This window comes from Lingula anatina, chromosome 2 (assembly GCF_051362555.1).
Source record: "Lingula anatina isolate TDL-2025a chromosome 2, LinAna3.0, whole genome shotgun sequence".
In the NCBI taxonomy this organism is placed as follows: domain Eukaryota; kingdom Metazoa; phylum Brachiopoda; class Lingulata; order Lingulida; family Lingulidae; genus Lingula; species Lingula anatina.
The window spans coordinates 44,261,023-44,273,766 of record NC_141768.1 but is presented as its reverse complement, the minus strand read 5'-3'; the positions used below and the strand labels follow the sequence as shown (position 1 = coordinate 44,273,766).

The following is a 12,744-nucleotide window of genomic DNA, read 5'->3' as shown; positions in this document are numbered from 1 at the left end:
TCGCTAAATTTTTGTCAAAAATTGTGCACTAAATGACACAAAAACATTTTTTGAACTTTTTATCTATCAATTCCATTCATATTTCTGGAAAAATCGCAGTTTTATCACAAAATCTCAGCCTAGTTTTTTAATCAAGCACCCCTCTGAAGGAACTAGTCAAGAAAAGTGCACTTATCAGGTCACTCCGGGTCAACTTGCCAGGTGGTCGCAACAGCAACTAGTGCGGGAAGTATGATTTTCTGTTATTGGAAAATATTACTTCCTTTTTTTGTATCGTAATCTCGTGTCGCAATTATAAAGAACTTCATATAATAGTTAATTTGAAAAAATGTTAAGAACTTCTAGTAAAAAGCCACGTGGGCGAAGGCTGATCGTTGAAGAGGCTCCCAATCAACCCAGATGTGGGCTTGGGTCTTGCGTCATCTGTTTAAGTGTGACCTACATCTATTTTTTCTTCACTAAACATACATTGCATCAGATAACTTTTGTGAAAAGGCGGATATTTTTTGCATATTTAGATAGCAGTCAGTCGCTTGTGGAGACCAGAGCATTTACCCCGAGAGTGCGGGGCAACACATGAAATAGCACTGAAGGTAAGTACCCAGTACACGTTTCTTTTTCTTTTGCATCTCGTGTTATATAATAATTATTATATGTATGTATTCATATGAGCGTGCACGTGTTCACACGCCTTTTTATCATTTTGTTTTATCTGAAAGATGTTCCACTTACCATATAGCAACAGGGTTGATGATTTGATAAAAAAAATTGTCATAACATGGCTTAAATTGCTTTCAGCATTGGTCATTATCAATAAACAGGTAAATTGTGAAAAAAAAAAATAGATATTTACTAAAGCATCTGATTAGAACTTTATTCGTCCGTATTGCTCATGTGGTCCCAATGATCCGTTAATATCAGCGGCAAACCTAAATTGGCCCTGTGTTATCTCTTACATAGACCTTGGTCTTTGTGATGTGTGCCAGACAATTGTCTGAAGGTTCAATGGTTGGAATGTCCATTATAAAATCTTTGGACCAACAAACCCTTTTCTTTAAAAACTGATCAAATATTATGATTTTTTTTAACCATATGGACCAATGAACCTTCAGGCTACTGAGATACACCCTTTGTGATCCACTTAACTTGAATTTTGAAATCACCATTGATCCTTTTATGGTGCCCTCAGCCTCAGTAATCCTCATACGTTGCCCATAGCAACGGTGATCCTAGAACCATGCTGCTCAGCCCTCAGCCCTGGTTGTGGTTGTCTTTGTATTTAGCCCAAATCTTTTGGTGGTCTTCTTATCTTGCCCTTAACAACCTCAATCCCCCCCCCCCCCCCCCCCCCCAACTCTGATTATTTGCCATTTTTTGCTTTAATTTTTGTGAAGAAAATGAAAGTTAATTAAGATATTTCATAATTGGACCATATTACACAGTATATTAAATACCTTTATTTTATTTTATTGTTGTAGACAAGAGCTATAATCATGCATTTCCTCCGTGCTGTCTGTCTGATAAAGAAGCATGCCTACCTAAATGGAGTGGCTGGGGCCAGGTATATGTCTTCTGTCCATGGAGCCTCCAAGAGCACTCTCGACAAGGTGAATAATCGAATTAGTACATAAGATTAATGAATAAAATATAAATTGATTTGTTGAATTTGATTTTTGATAAAATGATATCAAATCAAGTGATGTTAAGTCCATTTCTGCATAGAATTTGAAGAATACAAAGAGCAACTTGTTTAAGAACTGGTCCTGAAATATTATTTATGCTTTAAAAAAATAGAAGAAAAAAGCTCAAATAAATATTGAATTAAGAATAACCTGATATTAATTGGTATATTATAATAAAAGCCAGGTATTTATTCATTAGTTTTCACTTTTTGAACATTTTGATTGTATTTCTTAAACATTTATGATGTAAACAAAATATGTTGACTAGGAGATAAACCAAATGCACACCCACACTTGTCTTTATATATTAAGCTAGTAATGAAGGAAATGTAATTCTTTCTAGTAAGTATTTGGCAAGCGTGCCTGATGCAACTATTAGGTATGTGTATTAATATAACCATCAGGTATGCTGTATCAGTGTGCAATGTTTATGAAAGTGGGTTTAGTACTAAAACCTAGAGAGAGAATGAAAAACAAGTCCCATGTAATGTACACTCATCACATAAAATGTTCTATACCAAAAAAGTGATAAAATTACAGGCACGCATGGTTACAAATTGAGATTTTATGTTGTAAAATTCTTATGACTTTCCTCTTGTGAACTTTCAATGAGTACAATTTAAGTATGCATTTCCTTCACCATATTGAAGTTTATGGCAAGAAAATGTCAAATGTTAATTTCGGAAAATTGGCCTTTAGTTTAGCCTTGCCTTTATTATTACTAGTGATCTGCATAAATATAGCATTTACAATATAGTCAAAGCATTCTGTGTACTTTGCCTGGGATGTAATTGTCCTATATTAAAGATATATTCTATGTACTGTTTAGGATAACAAAAAGTGGATATATGTCTTTGTGTTATGGTAGAACAATCTTTTAAAAAATGTACAGTACATGTGGTTCATTTTTTTTCACAGTACAATTAGAAAAACCTTCTATACATCCATTTTAAAAATGGTTTGGATGGCCACTTAGAAGTCTTTTAGACTTTCAGCAACTTATTTTGCACATGTTTGATTTCAAGGAATTCCATTTTTATGGTCACACAAATACATCATATGCATATTACCTCTGAAAGGTAACTCGACATCAGATTGCTGCGTGTATGCATGTGCATGCACATATTCGCACACACTTGATGATATAACAAAAGAATTAAAAACCTGTCCAGAAGAGATACAGATATATAGTCTTAAAGTACTTCAACGAAAAAAAAAGATGTATCAAAATTGCAAATATATTAGTACAGGGCAGGTCAAAAGTACAATGGCATTGAACATGTTAATGGATAGTTAACATGGAATAACTACCTCTGCTATTTAATCAGTCTGGCAGTTTAACTACCTGTCTCAGGTGAGCAAGGAAGGTTAATGTGCCCAGTCTGGTGATAATATTGATGGTCAGCAGCAGGGCTTTCCCCTAGTTGGAGTACAGGGAGTCGAAATGGCCAATTTTGAATGTTGGTTTTTAAGGAAGTCCCAGCTTAAATAAAAATGCTGCATGGGTGTCACTGTGTGTGTGTGTGTGTGTGTGTGTGTGTGTGTGTGTGTGAGGTTGGGAGTAATATCACTATTTTCATTTTGTTGATCAATGTTAGTGTTCTGTTAGAAACTTAGCAGTTCAAAAGATTCAAAGTATAGAAAAGAAGGGAGGTCACTAAAGAATTCCTGCATTTTCATATGTTTAGTACGTAATTAATTGATTTATTTGACTTGACATGTATGGTGTTTCCTCTGCTGCATATATTTAAATATTGATTTTTTTATTTAACCTTGTAGCTGGGTTCTAGTCTTGACCATGTATATTTTGATACTACGTACTCTCTACATTAAAAAAACTCAACTGTGTCAATGTGTGTGTGTGTATATAAGCTCATCTGCAGACATATGCTTCATTCTCCTGTCAATATCAGACAAGGTGTTATCTCAAGCCTATCACAAATACTTCGTTTGATTTATGTACACAGTAAATAATGGCAATGATAGTAATCTTTCACTCTCTTGCCTGACCAGAGTGAACTTGTCAGTAATTTGAAAAAAATAATTAATATGTTATTGAGAAAAATCATAAAGAAATGACAAAGGGTCATTGTGTGTAATTGCTTATCATAATGTCAATGGGTCAATTTATTTTCAACGATTCAAAACAGATAATTGGATGTTTGTTTAAGAGAACAGTGTATAGCTCTTGGGTTAAGAATTATAATGTCTGTTCACATGTCATGTTGGAGCCATAATTTTGTAATATAATGCTTCTGGATGAGTGGGTAGGTACCCCCTCCCTCTCAAAATAAATAAATAAGAAAAAAAGGGAAAACATTTTGAAAGTCATTTCAAAAAGTTTGTTTGAAAATTATTTATTCATTGATTAATTATTGATTCAAATTAATCAATATAATATATATTTTTTTTGGGGGGGGGTTAGGATGTGAATTAACAAATGTGTAGAAGAATGACAGAGCGGCAGTGTTGGACTCAAATTTTGTGAGATATATAGTGAACACTAAATCTGTTGATAACTTCTAGTCCTCAGTAGCTTTAATCTATTCAACTTGCCATAATGTATTCCCCAATCCCAGAATGCAGAACACACCTCAGCATTATGCAGGGAAAATAAAGTATTTCTGACCCAAAATAGGGATTTTAGTCTAATTTAAATTTGTGTGTCATAAAGAGGACAGTCAACATTATTGTGACATTCTGCATTAGACAGGGTTTTTGCTGACTGTTCACCTTGAGAAATTTCTTCATACTTTGAGAAAAAATTACGCAGCATCTTGATGGTGTCCAGAAATGTCACTTTGCAAGTTGGATAAAACTGAAATGTAAAATTTACCAAATAAAGTCATCTACTTCTTTCCTTTTCATCCCTCCAGCCAAGAAGAGCACACCTTGTTCTGGAAGATGGTAGTGAGTTTCGCGGATACTCGTTTGGACATGAGGCCTCCATTGCTGGAGAGGTAGTCTTTAACACTGGACTGGTGGGGTAAGAAATACATAGCATTTTAGCAGCAGAAGGCCAATTTAATTTAGAAATAAACTTTCAGCTTCATGTTCAGCTTTCCACACACACACCAATTGCAACTTGTTGTATCTGAACTTCAGTGGCATTTAATTGAAGTTTATGCCCCAAGCACAATGTTTTATGGGTCTGTTCACTACATCACTCCCTTTACAGAATTATAAAATCAAGATGACTGATTGTAACTTATGGTAATAGAATGATGTGGTTTGTTGTCAGTGATCATTTTCATTTTAAAGATAAATACCTACATGTATTAACTCCTTGTAAGCATACTTAGATTAGCCTTTTCGTCTGAATTAGTACAATTATTAGTACATGGTCAATCAACAATGGCAATAAATTTAAATGCAATAAAATATAAAGTCATTGAGACATAAGATTGAGATGACCAAAAATCCTTTAAGGTACCCTGAAGCCCTGACTGACCCAAGCTACCACGGCCAGATACTGACCTTGACCTATCCCATAGTTGGTAACTATGGCGTGCCGGACACGCAGGCCAGAGATGAATATGGACTCATGCTGAATGTGGAGTCTGACAGAATACACGTGAGTGTACAATTTAGTCCTGTGACTGGTTTTACATATTTTAAAAGGACTTGAAACTGAAAGTAGGTCTTAACTTTAAGATCAAAATTTTAGTCTACTTTGACCTTAGATAAACTATCATAAGTCCATTTATCTGAAATATTTTGCATGTTTTATAAAAAGATAAAATGTCTAATATTTCGCACCAATAGAAAAATTCATTATAGTGAACTTCTTTGGACTGCCCTTGATTCAGAAGTTTAAAAAAATTTGGTTGTAAACCCAGATGTGATGGAATTTATTTATTGTCACATTAAAAGGACTAAAATTTTTTAGATATTATTTTTTAATAAAACTTTAATAAATCCATTATTATTATTATTTCTATTTCATATTTATTTGTTTTAATTCTATTTAAATTTCCCCAGGCCTCTGGATTGCTGGTCCAGGACTATTCTCATGGATACAGTCACTGGAACTCAGTCAAGTCTCTCTCTCAGTGGCTGAAGGAGGAGAAGGTACCTGGTCTCTATGGTATAGATACTAGGATGATCACCAAGATGATCAGAGATAAGGTATTGTGGGATTTTTTAATCTGGCAATGTTAACCACTATAAGTTTTCAAAAGAGTTTTTGATTTGAATTGATTTTGTTCTGGAATGTAAGTGTTAAATGATGATTCTACATTTAAAAAAAAATGTTTGGCTAAATCAAGGACTGATTATTACTGATATCATAAATATCATTATTATTTTATTATTACTAATATTTTTATTATTATTTTTTTTTCTATTCCATAGGGCACAGTGTTGGGAAAAATTGAATTTGATGAGCAACCAATAGAATTTATGGACCCCAACACAATGAACCTGATTGATAAAGTGGCCACTAAGGTACGCACTCTTAGGGGATTTATAAAAGAATTTTAGACTGTCTGAGAGTTAACTTTAAGCTTTAAAAATTTGACCTTCTTCAGGATAAATTTGTAGTAGTTCCTTAAGGTATACAAACATAGTCAACCTTTGTGTTTCTTCTTGATGTTGCAACTATTGTTTGGAACCATTTGGAAAAAGATTTAATGCAGAAAGATAGCCAAAAGATCAAATGCAGGGAGTAATACACAATATCAAAATAATGAGAAAATTTATATACTTATTTCAGTATATAATATGACTTTTTGAATAAGCACATGTTTGAAACTGCTGTGCACTATTGTATTGCAGGATATCATAGTGTATGGGAAAGGGAATCCCCTCAAAGTGGTGGCAGTGGACTGTGGTATAAAACACAACATGATCAGAATGCTGGTGAAGGTAAGGCACCACTCTGGCTAAAATGCTGGTGAAGGTAAGACATCACTCTGGCTAAAATGCTGGTGAAGGTAAGACACCACTCTGGCTAAAGTGCTGGTGAATGTTAGACATCAATGGCTAAAATACTGGCTAAAATGCTGGTGAAGGTAAGGCACCACTCTGGCTAAAATGTAATATAAGTGGCCATCACTGAGACAGATTTACGTAGACTATGTGTGAGACACATTTTAAGCTTTGTAAGATGCCCAAAATATGAATGTTTCCTTGGTTATGTTTTGAGAAGAAATAACACCATGTAGCTGGAAAATTGCTAATATGAAATTAATATGAATGGCAAAGAAAAAAAAAAGGAAGATGGAGAGAAAGACTCAGATAATAGAGAATGGACACACCTATTTATAATGTTTATTTATAACTTATGCCCTCAATTTTGTTTTTTTGTTTTTTTTTTCAGAAAGGAGCAGAGGTGACTCTTGTCCCGTGGAATTATGACTTCACCCAAGATAAATTTGATGGACTGTTTATTTCTAATGGACCAGGTGACCCTGCTGTGGCCGGGGAATTGGTGGCCAATGTGAAGAAGGTAAAACACAGGAAGATTTCTTCTACATAGAGAACTGTGTGTCTGAAAAATCATTGCAGGCCTGTAGTTTGAACGAACAGCCCTTTTTGCAGTTGCAAATTTCCCCTCTGGGTAAAATTTGATAAATGTACATGAAGGTTTCTTGGTAAAAGGCCCACTTTTGGTAAACTTTGTTCACTTTTGGTCAAGTTTTTTTCTTCCACAGAAGGAGATTAAAGTAATTGAATTATCCCTTCTAGCTGTGATATTAATGCCTTCTATTTGAAATCTAAACCATCCATCAGCAATTTTAATTTTTTAACTTTGTAAGCCTAGTTTGATTTGAACGCTTATTTTTTACAGGTTTTGGACAACAGACCAGAGCCAATATTTGGTATATGTATGGGGAACCAGATCACCTGTCTGGCAGCTGGGGCACAGTCTTATAAGTTACCTTTGGGAAACAGGTGGGTGCAGGTGAAAAATAATTAATGAAAATAAAAGGAATCGGTTTCTTTTTTTAAAATTATATTTTATTTCAATTTTTTTTTTGAAATTAACAGTATTTTTGTTTATTGTTATTGAAATTTTGTTATTATTAGGAATGCTTTTTGGATTTGTGACTCATATTTTTGAAACAAAAAAGCATTATAAAGAGTTTGAAGCATCAGATGTTTGATATCTTTCTGACTACATATCTTGAATAATTGAAGCTGCAATGAAATGTATGTTCCAAGTCTCTTTTCATAGTTTACAGTAAAAATATCATTTAATTAATTAATTAATTGATGTATTTTTTAAAATTCATCCAGAGGTCACAACCAGCCAGTGATCAACCTCCTGAGTGGACAGGCTTTCATCACCTCCCAGAACCATGGCTTTGCTATAGACAACAAAACTCTTCCCACAGGCTGGCTGCCACTCTTCATCAATGCCAATGATGGAACAAATGAGGTTAGTCTGGATTAGCCAGAAAAAAATCTAAACAATTTTAAGGTGAATATTTTGAAATTCTTGTTCAGCCAGACAAAAATCCTGTTTGAAAGATTGCAGATTTTTGAAGGCCCTGGATTTTCAAACCTTTTTTTTTTTTTTTTTAGTTTTTCTAACTATCAAGAACTGAGTATTAAACTTGGGTAGAATTTTGGCAGTAGTGGTAACATTATTAAACTATGCAGAAATGACATGTTTGAATTTTTTAAAAATTGGCCTATATGTACAGCACAGTTCTTTATGTCGGGGTATCTATCATGAAAATCGCCCTATATTTACTGCACAGTTTCTTATTTCAGGGTATCTATCATGAAAACCGCCCTATATTTACTGCACAGTTCGTTATTTCAGGGTATCTTTCATGAAAACCACCCTATATTTACTGCACACTTCCTTATTTCAGGGTATCTGTCATGAAAACCGCCCTATATTTACTGCACAGTTCGTTATTTCAGGGTATCTGTCATGAAAACCACCCTATATTTACTGCACACTTCCTTATTTCAGGGTATCTATCATGAAAACCCCCCTATATTTACTGCACACTTCCTTATTTCAGGGTATCTATCATGAAAACCACCCTATATTTACTGCACAGCTCTTTATTTCAGGGTATCTATCATGAAAATCGCCCTATATTTACTGCACAGTTTCACCCAGAAGCCAGAGGAGGTCCTACTGACTCTGAGGTAAACAATTAGAGGGTAGTGCTATTAATTTAAAAATGTAAATATTACTCTTGACATCAGTATCTCATATACATACTGCATAAAATGGTAAATGAAAGATATTTGTCATAATTGATGTGGTAAACTTTCCAGACATTTAATTGTTAGAATAGAAAGTAATGTGAGCAAATTATGTAAATGAGATGTGTATCTTCCCTGCTCCATTGATTCTGGTAAACGGTTGAACTGGATCTTAACACAACTGTGGCAGAAGTAAAATCCACAAACTCTAGCATAAATTTTTAAAGTTTCTTTCTCTTTTTTTAATTCAAGTTTCTGTTCGACATGTTTCTCGACATGATAAAATCTGGGGAGCAAAAAGTGGCGAAGATTGTGAAACCAATGCCACCTAAGCCAGACTTAAAGCCAGTAAGTATATAATGACAGTGTTTTTTGTGTGCAGTGATTTAACATGTATTTATGTAATATTTCATGAGGTATTTTCATTATATGCTCATGTGGCCATTTTTAAAAGCTTATTTAATAATTCTCTTTTAAACACTATGTGATTTCATATATTTAATTAATTTTTTATTTTACTTTATTTTATTTGTTATTGTTCATTTTGTAAAGGTTCTTATATGAATAAATAATGAATAAATATTTATGAGATATCATGTCTTTTGTATTGCATACAATACATAATAAGTTGTGTATCTTTTGGCCAATAAATGAAACTGAATTTTTATGTTAGTCCAGGAAATTGGTGAAAAATTGTGCATTTTTTACCTACAAGCATGAAATTTGTCACACTTATGGACAATAAAATTCTAAGCAAATTTGGATATATGGGCATGTCTGAAAATTCCAAAATGGCCGTCAAATCCAATATGGCCACCAAAATACCTTTTCAAATTAAAACTTCAAGTACATAGTCTTCTAATGACTTAAAATATCATATAAAGGTTAGAAAACACCATGGTATGAATCCTTAAGGTGTATTAAATCCAAAATGGCCGCCAAAAGTAAAAAAAGCAGACCATTTATTCAAGATATCCATTTGAATGGGGAATTCATCAAGCACTTAAAACTACAAGCATAAAATTTGGCAGGTTTGTGAAAAATGAAATTCTGAGCAAGTTTGGATGTATGGGCATATCCGAAAATTTAAAAATGGCCTTCAAATCCAAGATGGCCTCCAACAATACGGCTTCTAATTAAAACTACAAGTATATAGTCTTTTAAGGGCGTAAATATCATACAAAGGTTAAAAAACACCACGGTATGAATTCAGAATCAATATTTGCTTTTTAAGGTGTATTAAATCCAAAATGGCCGCCAATAGTAACAAGGCAGCAAAGCTGTCAAATGTACAGACAAAAAAAACAGAAAATAAAGATGCAAATAAGTGAAAAATTAAATTTTCACAACAAACTGTTAAATTGCCAGAAAAATTTACCAAACAGACTGCATTGCCTATTGAAGCTGTATGTTAGACCCATGTTTCTTTCCTGTAAGTTTGAGAACAGTAAGTGACATGATTTCCCTTAAATGGTCATCATAGGAGCAGTGCCCAAAATAGGAGTTTCTTCAAATTTTGATGCAACATTACATAATGTTGAACAGCATGATGACAATCAAATGTTATTAATAAAATATTAGTAACATGGACATTCAGAAAATGTGACAAGCAAAAGTCTTCAGGATCATGGAACTTTAAAGTCACCCCTTGTAAATGCCAATATGTGAAAAATTAAATTTTCACAAAAAAACTGTTTAACTGCCAAAAAAAAAAAAAAAAAAAAAAAAGAAAAAAAAATACCAAACAGACTGCATTGCCTACTGAAGCTGTATTTTAGTCCCAGGTTTCTTTCCTGTAAGTTTGAGAACAGTAAGTGACATGATTTTCCTTAAATGGTCATCATGGAAGCAGTGCCCAAAATAGGGGTTTCTTCAAATTTTGATGCAATATTACATAATGTTTAACAGCTTAATGACCATCAATTTTTAATTATAAAATATTTGTATCACAGATATTCAGAAAATGTGACTAGCAAAGGTCTTCAGGCCCATGGAACATCAAAGTCACACCTTGAAAATGCCAAAATGTAAACAAGACAGCACTGTTCTGAAATGGGTTTCTTTCCATTTTTAACACTTTTTTAACATAAAACAAAATAAACATTTTACTGCCATTTTTATATGACCAACTAAGAAAATTGATGAGATGGGAAAACTATCAATAGAACAGTGTTAAATGTCCAATTTCCTCCATTCTGAGATTCTGAACATAGTGGATGATTGAATCTGACAAACTGCAATGATATGAGTTTATTTCCATTTTTGACACTTTATTACACAATACATGATAACAAGTTTACCATGTTTTTTACATAATCAACTAACAATGTTGTAAAGATGCAGGAAATATCAAACAAACACTTTTAGGCATCTTATTAGTTAAATAATGAGACTGTTAACATGCCTAATAATTGAATCTGAAGACATGTGAAAAAACAGTATAACTTCTAAAATAATGGCCCGATTATGCTGATTTTCGAACTCATCCTGCGTTTTAGTAAGATTGACCACTCCTGTGAGTATAATTACAATTGGCCAATCCGTTTTTCTTATATTGTGTTATCAGTGTTGCATTTATATTGAAAATAGTGAAAAAACAGCATAAATTCCCTAAAAATGGCCCAATCATGCTGATTTTCGAACTTGACCTGCGTATTATGAATATTCATCAGTTATGTAAGTTTCAAGTCAAAAGGTAAAATGGTTTTCTACTTATCGTGTTATCGGTGCTGCATATATGCTGAAAAAAGTGAAAAAACAGCATAAATTCCCTAAAAGTGACCCAATCATGCTGATTTCCAAACTCGACCTGCGTATTATGAATATTCATCAGTTATGTAAGTTTCAAGTCAAAAGGTAAAATGGTTTTCCACTTATCGTGTTATCGGTGCTGCATATATGCTGAAAAAAGTGAAAAAACAGCATAAATTCCCTAAAAGTGACCCGATCATGCTGATTTTCGAACTTGACCTGCATATTATGAATATTCATCTGTTCTGCAAGTTTCAAGTCAAAAGGTAAAATGGTTTTCCACTTATCGTGTTATCGGTAAAAGTGCACGGCGACGACGGCGACGACAGACGCAGATGATGGCTATATGTACAGACACATCTGTGTCTGTACATAAAAAGCACTCTACTAATCCAAGATATCCAGCAGAGTGGTTAATTCATCAAAAACTACAAGCATGGCATTTGGTACAGTTGTAAAACAGGATTCCAAGCACTTTTGGATGTATGAGCATGTCTAAAAATTTCAATATATGGCCCCCAAATCCAATATAGCCGACACAAATACCCGTTCAAATTAAAACTTCAAGTATATATAATCCTATAATAACTTAAGATAACATTTTATGGTTAGACAAGACTATGGTATGCATGAAGTATCAATATTTGATTCTTTAAGTGTATAGAAATCCAAAATGGCCTCCAAAAATAAGAAAATCAGGCCACTCACAGCAGCAGTATGGTGAATTCATCATGCACTTAAAACTACAAGCATGAAAATTGTCTCAATTGTACAGAACAGGATTCTAAGCAATTTGTTATATAGGGACATGTCTGAATATTCTAATATGGCCACTAAAACCCTTTTAAAGTAAAAAAGACTACTATATAATCTGACTGACAACAGTCTTTACTCTTTTTTGGTTTTTCGCTCCTTTAGTTACATTTAGACCCAAATGACCATAAAAAATGGAACAGGACTCCTTTTGGTCTAGTTGTGACACCACATGCAGCAATTCTATAAATGTCAAGGATATGAAAATGTCAAGGTATTTTCACAAATAAGTTTCAAATTAACGAAAGTTATTTTATCAAGTAAGTGTTGCACATTTTATGGGCGGTCAACCTTTTACTTTAGTAAATGGACAATATCTCAACAGAGG

General features: G+C 33.5%; 1 protein-coding gene across 1 annotated transcript in view; it reads left to right on the top strand.

Moving 5' to 3' along the window:
* Positions 1-11: 11 nt before the first annotated feature.
* The window catches only part of LOC106173741 (carbamoyl-phosphate synthase [ammonia], mitochondrial-like), a 28,223-nt gene continuing 15,490 nt past the window's right edge, over positions 12-12,744 (top strand). The window contains exons 1-13 of the mRNA XM_087003722.1: positions 12-229; positions 519-593; positions 1,479-1,607; positions 4,559-4,668; positions 5,112-5,256; positions 5,664-5,810; positions 6,036-6,128; positions 6,459-6,548; positions 7,003-7,131; positions 7,474-7,577; positions 7,923-8,064; positions 8,715-8,792; positions 9,105-9,200. Coding sequence (XP_086859848.1) covers positions 1,494-1,607; positions 4,559-4,668; positions 5,112-5,256; positions 5,664-5,810; positions 6,036-6,128; positions 6,459-6,548; positions 7,003-7,131; positions 7,474-7,577; positions 7,923-8,064; positions 8,715-8,792; positions 9,105-9,200 — 1,248 coding nt within the window. The 5' untranslated portion in view covers positions 12-229; positions 519-593; positions 1,479-1,493. The remainder of the gene's footprint in view (positions 230-518; positions 594-1,478; positions 1,608-4,558; positions 4,669-5,111; positions 5,257-5,663; positions 5,811-6,035; positions 6,129-6,458; positions 6,549-7,002; positions 7,132-7,473; positions 7,578-7,922; positions 8,065-8,714; positions 8,793-9,104; positions 9,201-12,744) is intronic.